This window comes from Tauraco erythrolophus, chromosome Z (assembly GCF_009769465.1).
Source record: "Tauraco erythrolophus isolate bTauEry1 chromosome Z, bTauEry1.pri, whole genome shotgun sequence".
Lineage (NCBI taxonomy): Eukaryota > Metazoa > Chordata > Aves > Musophagiformes > Musophagidae > Tauraco > Tauraco erythrolophus.
Genome location: NC_141496.1, coordinates 26,865,262 through 26,878,678, shown reverse-complemented (window position 1 = coordinate 26,878,678; position 13,417 = coordinate 26,865,262). Strand labels below are relative to the sequence as shown.

General features: G+C 40.2%; 1 protein-coding gene across 3 annotated transcripts in view; it reads right to left on the bottom strand.

Annotated features, from left to right (window-relative positions):
* The window catches only part of MAST4 (microtubule associated serine/threonine kinase family member 4), a 297,039-nt gene that overhangs the window by 120,500 nt on the left and 163,122 nt on the right, over positions 1–13,417 (bottom strand). The window contains exon 6 of one of the 3 annotated variants that reach the window (XM_086629714.1): positions 11,944–12,024. The exons of the other annotated variants lie outside the window; for them this stretch is intronic. Within the exon in view, the coding sequence (XP_086485840.1) occupies positions 11,944–12,024 (81 nt within the window). The remainder of the gene's footprint in view (positions 1–11,943; positions 12,025–13,417) is intronic. 3 annotated transcript variants of the gene reach the window in all.

Below are 13,417 nucleotides of genomic sequence, written 5' to 3'. Positions count from 1 at the left end.
GGAAACACTATGCTTAAAAGAATATTATGTGGACTGCCCATTAACATTACCCCCTTGGTATTTCAAACAATGAGCTGAGCACACAGCACTGCAAGTTGATAACATCTTTAAATCTCTTTACATGTCATCCTTAATGTTCTCCTACTCAAATGGCTAAATAATAAATTATAATAGTTCTGTTCCAGTGTGCACCCCACAGTTTAAATCTGAATTTCTGAATAACCTTAATTACACTCAGTCTATACTCAAGTCTGTGGGGTTTTCTGAACAGTTAACTACCCTGTCGCTCACGTAGTGCTGCTGCTGGATAATCTGAACAGTACATGCAGATGGTATGGTTGCCAAACAGAGCATCACGGGAAGCAGTACAATTAAGCACACAGTAATTTTACAGAACAAAATGGAAACCAATCATCCAGAAGTATCAGAGTGATAAATATTATTTTAGTTAGTTACGCTTGTCAAAATGTGAGAGAAAGCCCTCAAACTGAAGGACAAACACTAAAAATTATCTCATGGCTAAGGTGCCTCAGGGTCTAAGTGTTATCTAGTCATTTAATCTCTCTCTGTGCTTCAGTTCTCCACCTGTAAAGCAAAGATAATAATGCCCTCTACCTACACTTCAGAGTGCAGTGAAGAGAATTCCAGAAACATTTGCATTAAATGCTCAAATACTAAAAAAGGAGGAAAGAAAAAGGAGTAGACAGCAGCAGGAAGATCTTTCTTCAGGCAGACCACTCTATGGATTCAGAGGTACTGAATGATTTCTACAAACCCCTCCTCCCTACAGGAAAAGACCATACAAACAGGAGTTGAGAGGGACTCAGATGAGTTAGGAAACAGTCTGAAATCTCTCTCACACATACCAGGGAGAATGACAACAATTAGGAAGGATGATGTGACAAGTCACAGATTTCCACCTTCCATCCCCAAAGACAGGCAGACACATTTCGTTTTAGCTGTATAGGACCAGGAGTGCACATCAGCATTCTGTAACATACAAACTCAGTCATCACCAACACTGTCAAAACCATGTAAAACAAGGAGTGCAGGATCAGCACAACCTGTGCTAGCTGTTTATACCTCCAAGCATCCCGGAAAACTCCATCAGTCATAGTGGAAATGGAAGGAATTAACTGCTCAGCTTTCAAATAGCAGCTCAAATCGCTGTCTGAGTACTAATTTCACAGATATCAGACAATCTGATTATTCCATTCATGTAACTGCAGAGGATGTTGGTTTATGGAAATATCAATATCCTGATACAAAAGGGACTGAAAAACATTTATCACTGTAAATATACATTCTTCATATGCCAGCAATTAAAAAAGCCCACCCAAAACCAATCTCAAAACTCCTTCAACACTCAATCAGGCTCTCCTTTGATCATGTCCAGTTCTATCTGGACATGGCTTACTATGAATTTTAATGAGCTTGAACTATGTGTGTAAAATTTCGTTTGTTTCTCTGAAATCAGCATATTCGTTTATCTCAGTATTTTTAATTATTTTTTTTTGTACAGGGATTGGTTCTTTCAAAAATTATGCAACACTTCAATTCTGCAAAATTTACAAGAAACCACATTTAATATTGGCAAAGGATTACCCTAACATATTCCAGCAAAGGCATAGCCTATTCTCTATCCTGCTTTTCCTCAACATCCACACTTGCACACTTCTACATATGCACAAACGGAGATTATGCCAGCCCAGTGGCAGACACCATGTGGAGAGCCTAAATGTTCTCCTGGTGAAGAAATTGCAGCATGGAGGTGAAGGAGGAACACACCAGACTGTTCATAATGAAAGAGGCTAGCTTCAGTTGATACATTATATACACCAGCACTTGTCATGATCCTCTCCTATCAGGTACTAAAGCCATTTTTTGAGGTATTTTCAGGTTTTATCAGCCTGGAAGCTCACCGAGCACTAAACCACCTTCCCAAACCCAACAGAATGTTTCCCAGGTGCTTTCCAGCAGAACTACAGCAATCAGACTACAATGTTTAAAATATGACAAGAACTCCTTCCAGATGGTTGTGGTTGTACTTTGGGGTGCCAAAAAGACACGTCGTCTTTTTGTTGTGTGAAAGTTTTAGGACTGTTTCTGGTCTCTGCTCACGTCTCTATCAAATTGCAAATTTGCCTTCCCGGCCAAGCAGCATCATGCCATCTCCCATCTGAGAGCCCCTCTTGGAGCAATCCCCCTCTCAAGTCCTTCAAGGTACATGTTCTGGCTGTAAGACACACTATCTTTTTGCTAGGTAGCCCTAAGGCTCTAAGCTGCCATGGGCTTTGCTCTGCTCAAGTGTTACTGAGCTCAAGCTCCCAGCTGCAAACCACCTCCAGTTTTGTTGCCCAAAGAAGGCCTTGCTGATCCCTCCTAGCAGTAGGTCCTGAAAAGCAGAAAAAGCGGCTTCCATTGCTCCCAGCACAAAGAGGAGACCAGCCATGCTTCTGCTCTATGACAGCAGCCTTCTTACTGCTAGGAAAGAATTTTGCAGGCCTGGGTCATTCCTTCCCGCAGTTTTCAAAGCTAACAGTCTGCCGCAGAGTGCCCTGTGGATTCAAGCACCTCACTGCTCTAGTATGAGCTCAGAAGCTCATATTGCTCATTGAACCCAGACATCACACACCCAAGACAACACAGTATCACATGAATACTGACACTGTTGTCACACACCCACAGGGAACCATTACCACGTACTGACAAACACACTAGTGTTTGAAAGAAGGGTTCCCAGGAGATGGAGACAATGACACATTCGAGTTGGTGTTGTTCCATCATCAGGCTCCTCAACTCCGTGTGCTTCCCTGTACGACATTCTAGGCCGGCACTAGCTTCCAAGACCTGAAAAACCTGGTGTCACAGCAGTAGGTGGAATCACTTCCTGATAGCTCTCAGGACTACATTCACTACATTGGCTCTGGAACCACAATGCACATTTACAATAGGCCAGTAGAACCTCATCTCATAGAGGATGAAGTCACTGGGAGAGTTTATCAGCTTGTGCCCGAATCATGCCATGAACTGTCCTTCTACCCCAACATGCAGGGGAACTGCTCTCCTACTGAAAGCCAAGAGACTATTTTGCTGAATAGCTCTTCGGATCAGGAGCACTGGCCATCCCAGCTCTAATCACTAACACGTCTCATGGATCAAGATGACAAACTAGGCAAAACTGGCACCGGCAAAACGGCTGCTAAGTCTCAAATACAGCAGTTTGGTGACATTCTTCAATTTTCTACAGCTTCAAGGCACTGCATCCAGTAACCTAGACGTGTACTTTTCTTCTGAAATGGTTAGTAGCAAGCAAAAGAGCAACAGCATTCTGAAAGGACTGAGAAGATTTCTACTTATGGAGAGGCTGAGTCTCATGCTTCTTCATTCCTATTTATCACTGTTTCCAAAACGCTCATTTTTAAAGGTTTTTTAGAACTTGCAGCTGTGAACTTACTGCTTTAATAGTATTCAAGAATAAGCTAATACCAAAGCAAGATAGTTTCCCTAGGGGATTGCCAACATGAATTGCAAAGCAATTCAGTCTGCACAGCCACAAAAACAAGTTTTGTTGCGTACAGCAGAAATAATGAAGTCCTCAAAAAAGGCCACTACAGGGACAGCAGTGCCTTTCCAATACACACCTCCTCTGCATTCCTCACTTGAAACTCTGAGTCTCAAAGCATTTCTTCTGCTGATGCGTGCAGCGCTAGTTTCTGTTCTGCATCTATTTTTATCAAGGTGCGATAAAATGATGCAGATGCAACATAACACTGCAGCATTGGCACAGAGCAAGGCTGAGAATTTCCATCTCAGGAATTCAGCCGCAGGATTGTTTCTCTGGCAACTTCTACAAGGACCAGGTGAAACTGGTGACTCTGCTGCACAAAGACTGCAGAATTTCTAAATTTGAGATAACAAGAGTGGAAATACCTCAGGAAATACCCCTCCTGGAAGAAGTGAGCTGCTGACACGCCTATATATGGTGAGCTGCTGACATGTCTGTACATGAAACTTTCAAAGAAAAGTAAAGGACAACTGGCGGGCTAACCTAGCAGTTTCTCTGTACCTGCAAGAAACGATTTGCAACAGGTTACATACATTAGTCACATTTTGGACAATAAGTGGACCTTGAATTCAAGATGTTTTAAATGCTTTCCTATTAGATCAGATTAAGCCAATTATGAAGCCATATTACAGAAGTCTAAATTTTACATGCAGTTTGAGACAACTAAGCCTCAGGATATTTACAGTCCTTACTAATAGATATGTCACTGTCTGACATGCAAAGCCTCTAGGTCAACAGGTATAGTCACCGCAGTGACTAATGATTGCTGTTAGCAGGTAATTTGCATGCATGTGAAACTCTGTGGTATGACAGCATAGGAAGAGACCAGACTGTTCATTTTCAAGACCTGTCTAGAGTTATTTTCACATATACAATGTGGATCTGCTATTCAAATTTTAACCATCTCCTTGGCTTGGCGTGATTTCTTAACACCACGTGTGGAGTACTCAACTCACCTGGTCTCTATGCGGCCCCAAACACAGCTCCATGCCTTCCTCCCTCCCTTCCTCCATCTTCTTATTTAGGTATGGCATATTTTTTGTAAATATTACAAACTTTGACTGTGTTGTTTTTTTTTTTTAATTGAAAATGTAAAAAAAAAAATTCTACAGCGCTCCTCTCTCCACATCTTGCTTCCATTTCACTCTTATCTTTCAAATAAGACATAGAGAAAGTGACTAAAAAGCTTGAAACAGTTCTTTATTATGGTATCACTTACAACACTTAAGAGAAAACAAACTTTGACTCAAAGGTAAACAAAAATCTGCCCAAAAAGTAATGTCAAGTTTTGGTTTCAAAACAGGACTTTACCAGGTCATTTGTCTTAAGAGCTGCATGGCAAAAACATTCACAGGTTAGCCAGCGAACACTTACACATTTTAGGCTTCAAAACTAAGTAATCTGAACAGCACATCAAATTATGGTAAAATGAACACTATGAGGGTATATCTCAGTGGAAAATACCCCTAGACTTTCTTTCTATGCTTTAGAAAGTAGGGAGACAGTTCAAGAAATCTCCATTCAGGTCATAACTATGACTGTGCAGCCATAAAAGACGTTAGCAATAACGTTTTTGTTATTCAAAAAACAGTATTTCGAATAAAAAAATAAAACCTCTTACCTAATGTTCCCATGTAACAGCACCACTCCACAATTACTGTAATTTGCAAACTCAAATTCATATTACCTCCCCAAATGCTTAGAAAGTCTAACCTAACTTCAAAATTTAACATTCAACAGTATGTACAAAATACAACCCAAAAGGCCAAGAGATTTCATAATACCAGCACACAACTGCTTTGGGAGGATTTTTATGAGAGTTCAGGGAGAAGGATATCAAGAAATTGGCAATTAAAATGATTCAGATGAGCTCTCTCCCACAAATGAAAAAAGCAGCTTTCAGACTACCACAGGAAATAACCATCACAAGAACTTTCCTTGATTTTCTAAGATGCACCTTACACATAATGGAAAAAAAACAAAAACACAGCACTGCATCAAAGAACTGTATTTCTGGTAAGCTTTCTGAAATTCTATCCGTCCCTTAAAAGCTGGAATATGGTGTAGGGAGTAGGGGCTGCTGTTCTTGCTTCACTCGATCTAAAAAAAATATGTGTCAATAAATCTTTCTTCTGAACAACATCAAGTAGCACAAGCCACAAATCAGATTGCCTTATTCCACATATCTCTTTCAAAGACGTATACAAGAATGCAGTTTTCTCTTGGGAAGTTTTAAAATGTACTTAAAACTGAATCTTTATGACTATCAAAGTTTTACTCTCATTCTACTCCAGAAGCTGTACAAAACATCACTGTAACAACACAGGCTTAGCCTCTCTGATTCCACATCAGTGTGCGGCAAGTAAAACTGCACTTTTTTTAGCACCAGCCCAAAAAGCCACATAGGACCAGAAGTTCACATCCCCATATCCCTCTTGGGTGGCAAACCAACAGTTAAGATCCCATAGGGACCCATGCTCACAGATGACAGTTGTGCAGCTCCTGCAGTTCTCAACTAGACCATCATTTACACCTGTGCAACCCCATTAAGACACTAATAGGCTTATACAGACGCAACTGACTGTCACCCAATAAAACACTGATGATTCACACGCAGAAATAGAAACAAAAGCTTCTCCTCTGCTGTGACTCTACAGGGCTCAGAAAACTTAAAACCTTTCAAAGTGCTTCAAAAGCTGAAGTTGGTGTAGCGCATTTAAGTACACAAGAGATCAGACATGCCAAGTGGGAGGCAGCTTTTACTTAATCACTCCTCAAAATCCAGTTCTACAGCACAAAAAAAGAAAATAATTCTTACACACCCAATGAAGTTATATCTTATTTTTCATTTTCTTAAGTCCCAAAGGAAACAGCTCTCTTTTTGACCTGTCACAAGTCTTAATATAGGAAAGTATGGCAGATAGCTGAGGAAAACGTGTTTTGTGTGCTTAAATGAATGCTCCCAGAAACAGCTAGAAGAACAAGGATGTAACAACTTTGGAGAAAATGACTTTTGGAGGAGAAAGCCAAAGACTAATTTATTTCACCTTGAGGAACTCGTGCTTTACGGTAGGTGTTCATGAATGCTAATCAGATTGCTCAGAGATGAAACAGCAGGTTTTCCCTATTTTAAACAAAAATGAATAATTTGGGAAAGAAATAGAGCCAAGTGATTCCCTACTTCATCCCCATCAGTCCTTCTCATGACCTTCCTGTTTCTCGGTAACAAATCAAGAACTTTATCTTTCAGCATAACCTTAAGATCAACATACTTTGTACTCATTTCAGAAAGCAAAGGTGGGAGTAAACTTTGAAGAAAAATGTTTGCTTGAGTATCCCTGGCTATGGCAGCTGTGGCACTAAGACAGAGGGCAAGGAGGCATCCTCTGACATACACTCCTCCTGTGTCTTTTATAAATCCTTATGAATCTGAGAAGTAGCAGTTCTACATCAGATTACACAGCAGTAAAGAAACTGCTCTGAGACAAGAAAGGTCCAAATTTAATGGCTCACTCAATTTTGCTCTACCCTGAGAGAACCATGTCATGCCTGATAGGGGGATAGGTATAGGAGTAGGCATAAGACCATACAAAACTATATTAGCTGTTATTTCTATGGATAGGTATAAGAATAGGCCTAAGACTACATAAGACTCTGGAATACATAGCTCTGTGAAATGTTAGAAGTTATCAAATACTAATCCCTGCTTTGAAATACTACCCGAAAAGAAGGCCGGTAAGAGAGACAAAATAAATGATGGCAAGGTTGTAACTCATGACCCATAGGGAGAAAACAGACAAAGAGGAGAGCTAAGGACTAACAAGAACTAACATTTGTCTTCAAACAATAACAAGTAGGAGACAACCAGGTGTCCACTCAAGGCCAGGCCAGGCTGGGAAACTGTTTGGCTCTGCAAGCCCAGCCAAAACAGGAATTTTAGGGAAGAAGTGAAAACACACAGCGAGGAAGACCTACGGCCTTCATCCCAAACACCCCTGCCCAAGACCACCAGGAGGCGTGTCAAGGAGGAGCCTGAGGCAGATTCTGAGGCGGGGGCTATGGAAATGATCGCCTGGGAGAGACTGCCCTTTTGGGGAGGGGGTGATGAGTATGTCTGTATAAATACAAGAAAACTGCTATGGTAGGTGTGCACGTTCGTGGTGGAGCGATCCCCCGTGCACCCAGCGCTGCAATAAACATACCTACTTTACAACTCTCCGAGTTGTGGAGTCTGTTTCCGCGTGTCAATGCCTCTGCACAAGTCCCTCCCCATCACAGAGGCGACACAAATACTTCCTTTTCTACAGTATTCCCTGTCTGGTCTATCTCAAGTATATGCTTACACTAGATTTAATCATTAACCTGCATGTACAACAGCTGTCACCTTGGCTCTTAATCATCTCTGAGCAGAGAGCTTTCAGAGCTCCAGTGCAGCTCTGCCAAAGGAGATGCCCTCACGTGGGTGGAGTGCCAGCCCATGTACGCACTGTCACTGCCTCCTGTGATGCTGAGAACTGGCCCCTTGCTCCCTCCTCACTTCTCTCCTAAAACAGGCCTGTTCTCACTCGCAGCCGAGACTCAATTCAGCGTGCGGCTGCGCTACTACAAAGAGCTAACACAGAAGAGGGAAGGACCATGGTCATGGCCACAGGGGCAAGGACAGGTCTGATATGGGCTCTGATCACCCGTTAGGCTGTGCGAGTCCTGAGGGGTCGTTATGTCTCAAGTCACCCTGCAGCCTCCTGCACCCTAGCCCAGCTACCGTGTACCGCACAGCAGCACAAAGGAAGACTAAGCACACCACTTTCCTCCCACTGAAACACAGGAATATTTGAAAACAATAGTATTTCCTTCTGTAATGTAAAAGCCAAAGTGCAAACTGAATTCCCCTGTCCATTATATTTTTCACATGGGTGCATATGCTCACATGCACACACATCATACAAAGCCAGAAAACATCGAAAAGCTCTTTAAACATGCTAATTTTCAGAACAATAAAAAATGACTAGAGGCTTTCCTGCACATTGTTCTACAAGATCCATCCATTTCACTGAGGGTTTTATGAAACAGACCAATACAGTTGTTAGAGAGTAGCTATTTTAAGCTTTCTATTTGATGCCAGGATGCAGGAAATCAGCCCTCTCTATGAAGGACTTCTTTCCAATCCTGCCTACAAGCATTACATTCCTTTACGTTTTTGTAAAGGTCCAAAGGCAGGAAAGAATCACAAACTAAACCAACATACCATGCAAAACTCAAGTTGAGAGAAAACATCATGACCAATACAGGCTGTGTGCTGGTTGGAGAAGAACTAGAACACTCAAAGGCAGCAAATACGAATTCTCCCTGGAATCCCTTTTCCACATAGGGAGTAGCAGAAAAATATTATCATTACGTGTCCAAGTCTTATAGACATTTTTTTTCCCCAGTCCAGTATCAGTGGCATCAGTAAAGTAAAAGTAAAAACTTCCTTTGTTGGCAATCACCATCTCTACTAATCAAGCTCTGTGTTTCTTAAATTTACTATTTCCACTTCTTTCATCCTACTACCACTACTACCACTACCAGCTACTACCACTTCCCCACATGTAGTGTTGTTTCCTTCTAGTTTCCAGTACTTTCACCACTCTGTTCCCCATTACTATCACAAAGGACAGCAAATTATTCAAAGCAAAGAAAACAACACTCTAAAATTATGTTAGAAGCATGAGTATCTTAAATCTCTCAGTAGCTGTGTTCAGCCATTTACGTTATCTTAATCTTCTGTCCTTCCTTGTAAGTCTGCTGCTTACATTAATTAGTGCTAAAAGAGTAAATACGTTTTCCCCCACAGAAGCTGATAGTTTTCAGATGACGCAAATAGCAGATACAAAGCTGATGGGAAACGTGTGCCTAGCCATCTGAAATTTGAAAAACCTCTCCATCCTCTCTGAGAAGTATCAGTAAAACATGGATAGCTTCACACTGTACCAGCAGGCTCTGCTACCATAGGTACTTCTATTCACAGGATAGTACTGCTTATTTTGAAAAGATCTTCATCATCTAGCTGACAAAAGGTTCTCTTTAGACTAGTACTGTATGTGACAAGTGCTATAAGCAGAACTTCAACAAAAACAACCGCTTAAGGAGCAGCTGTGCAAGTCAAAGGCCACAAGGGAGACGAGCCAGCATGTTAGAGAGAAATGATACCATAGGAAAATCCTATCTGTTCAGTCTGGAAAGGCTCCCATGCTGCTAACACTTCTGAATATGAGCAAAAGTAGTCACACTAAAATAATTCCGCTCCTCCCACATACAGGAGTACTCTGAGCTAACGGAACAGGAAACACTAATTACTTACATACCCTAAAAACCAACACATATGTTCTTCCCTGTTAACCTAGGTCAAGCTTGAATGGTAACTAATAACTAAAACATTTGCTGTTCAATACACCAGCAGTCCTCTACAGCTAGAGCTACATACAGCACTAAGATTCAGAACAAATCAAGCTTTTAAAATTTCCATTCCAGGGAAAAATCCACTATTCTGGCAGAGCTTTAAGCACATTTCAGGGCAAAACAACCTAAGAAAAATCCCTAGGAATTTCGACATTTTTCAGCAAAATCTGGGGAGCAGGTTTTATGTTAAATAGTATCAATAATTCTTACTTCATTTCTTCAAAAAGCATCTGAAAATTCTGCTTCCAGAATCCTCCATCATAGGATGGAAAGCTCAAACTCAGTATTGCTGGGAGCCTTTGGCCCCCAGCAAAGGGAAACAAAAGCCTTGAGGGTCCTGGTTCCAAAGAGCATAAAAACACAGAGAGCTGTGTCTATAGCACAGCTTGCATGCAGGACACCCACACATCTGCAGATGCGGTCCAGCAGGTTACGCAAATTAAAAACTTTGTACACAGTTTTTTCATTCCACAAAAAGGACATTTTGAAAAAGGGCACTTCTCCCTCACAAAGGAAAATTATTTGTTCCGGCTGTATAAAACAAAGACTCGATTAGAAAATGCTCGTTTTTACCAAGCATTTCCTACTGACAAGATAAATTCTACAGAATATACTGATTTTGCGGATAATTCACTAAACAAACATTACAAAAGTGTTTTCTCTAAGGAAAAAAAAAAGTCTATTTAAAACATACTGAAAAATGCACAAATGAGGGATTCTTATCCCATCTCTTCCCTAACAAAACAGTGTATATATATATAAAATTACAATGTTTCTTCAGAAACACATAGCAAGTCACAAAGTTATTGCTCCATTGTTCAGTGTCACATGAAGCCTCGACAGAAAGACTCCAAGTATCAGCTTCTTTTTAACTACAAAGTATGCTGAAATGGATTAACACATCCAGCTTCATTCAAGAGGCGGTACTAAATAGGCACAAATGCACCTTATTATGTAATTTAACAAGCTGGTAGTTCTCTAAGAGTCCTTCATCCTCACAGTACCAAGAGAGATCTTGATCGAAATTAAGAGGTTTTTTAAATCCATCAATAACTCATTAGTAACTCATTATAAAAACTACTTTCCCCATGGAGCAGAACCTCAGTAACTCACACCTGAGATCCCTGGCTTGCAATTTAATTTTCTGCATTAAAAAGAAATAAAGATAGTAAAAGACGTTTTTCTGTAACAGAAACATCAATTATTATTTATTATGATAATTTTACCACATTAGCAAGTTTTATCTATTTTTTAATCAATTAATGATCTATTGATCTCATAAAAATAGCTACCCTTCTAGCAAGTACCAAAAAAACGATTCTTCTGAGTGAACTTCACAGCAGGAGAAAGAAGAGTCAGAAAGATGTCATATGTGGCTCATCTAAAACATTACTGTATTAGAAATAAGGTTTAATATCCTCCCAGTCCCAAAAAAGAAAAAACAGTCCTACCAACATATAATACATGACTTTATGCTCCATCTTGGATACTCAGCTCTTCTTGTATCTGACATCACTAAGCATACTACTAGCTCTCCAAAAAATCACCACTACTACGCAAAAAATCACCACAGGTTTCATGAATCATTCATTTCTGAACTCACCTTAAACTTCTGACATAACAGAACACAGTTTGAGGTATGATCACAGGAAGCAAACTATAAAATTTCAATAGCAGATACGCTCCTAAGCAAGCAGTCAGAGCAATGCAGAATTACACATTGGTATCTTCAATGTCTGTACTAGGTCTCAAAATATGGATTACTTTATATTTTTTCCATAAAATACTTAACTTCAGAACAACAGCTGATCAAGTAAAACACATTTTGGATTGCAGAGACACATTTAATTTTCTTCAATTTTCCCTTTGCAATGTATTCTGATTGTCAAGTTTTGGATGCAGAAGAAAACATCAACAATGGAAGTTTACTTGCTTACCTCCAAAAATGAAAAGCGAACAGAGGACTGCATGGACTGCAGGGGCTTGTTGGGGTTGGGCTCAGGCTCCTTGGGGTGAGACTGAAAGTTAAAATAATGTCATCTCTAGTGAACAGAAGGTTTAGCAAGAGTTGCATGACTTAGTGTAGGAGTTACATGAAAGGAGTTTTGGTTAGAACCAAAACATTACCGTCCTCCTGAATGAAGTGATTGACAGTAGCCACACAGTTTTTGACTTAAGATGAAACTGATTTAAATAAAAACAATTATGAAATCTTGTGCTGGTGAATATACTTGTCTATGTTAGATGCCCTCTGGGAACAATACTTGTGTACAAAGTCCACAGAGAGAGGAAAAAATGGTAACTTGTTTCAGACTTCTAAGTATTCTGTAGGAAACAGGATATGTAACTGGGACATTTTTTTATTTTCAAAATCAGTGGTTTTTTTAAAAGTTTTTTATATGTAGGTCAGATTTGTTAAAAACAAAATAAAACCTAAAATTGATGATGAGCTTTCATCAGCAATAAGAAAATCGAAATAAAGATTTCCAATTTGAGAGCCTAAAATTTGCACACTTACTAAAAATTAAGAGTGACCTAGCTAAGTTGCATCAATTTTCCATCGATTTCACTACAAAATGTTCCCTCACAAATATCAAGTCCTTCATCTACGTAATCAAATATGGATATAAACAACTCATCCAGAAAAAGCATACTTGAGCATTTGGCTTCAAAGGTGCCTTCAAGAAGTTGCCTCAAGTGCATCTCCATTCAAAACGTCTCTCAATGAAACAGCAGGCCACTGACGGATTTCAAAGATGCTCTTTTCAAATATGCAGTCACATACACTTGTCTCCATAAAACTTGCAAGAAAGCTTTTTTTTTTAAAAAAAAAACGTCTTTCATAGCATGCTGCTTGTTGCGGTTGGCTGAAGTTACCTGTTCAAAAAATCACAAAGTCCTGCCTTCTGTGCAGACCGAGCGAAGGCAGAAGCTTACAGGGGACTTTTTCCAGATTATCTCCCTAAATATTTGTTCTGCTATGTACCAGACCCTTGCAGTCAGCCAACGCTAGCACATCTGTCCTATCCCCAGTGGAGGTGCAGATGGCCAGTATGCTAAGCACTGCTTGGTCCAACTCTAAACCCTTGTTTTCAATTGCATGACACTTCACCAGATTTTAAGACATTCCCATCAAAACCTTTCAAGGTGGATAACTGATTCCGTGTTTTTTTCTGAACACTTCAGCAGGAATAGTACTACTGCTTCTAAAACAGACTAGGGATGTCTTTTTTTGACACTGTACATTCTTGCAATCTTTCCTTCTTGAGATACTTTGGAGAGGACACAAAGTATGGCAGGCACCTGCACATGGAGTCAACAGTGGGCCTGCTGTTTACTTTCTGACAAGGTCACTGCTAGGGCAAGTTCCTCTGGCTGCATAATCGCTGAACTAGGTGTGCGGAAGAGCAC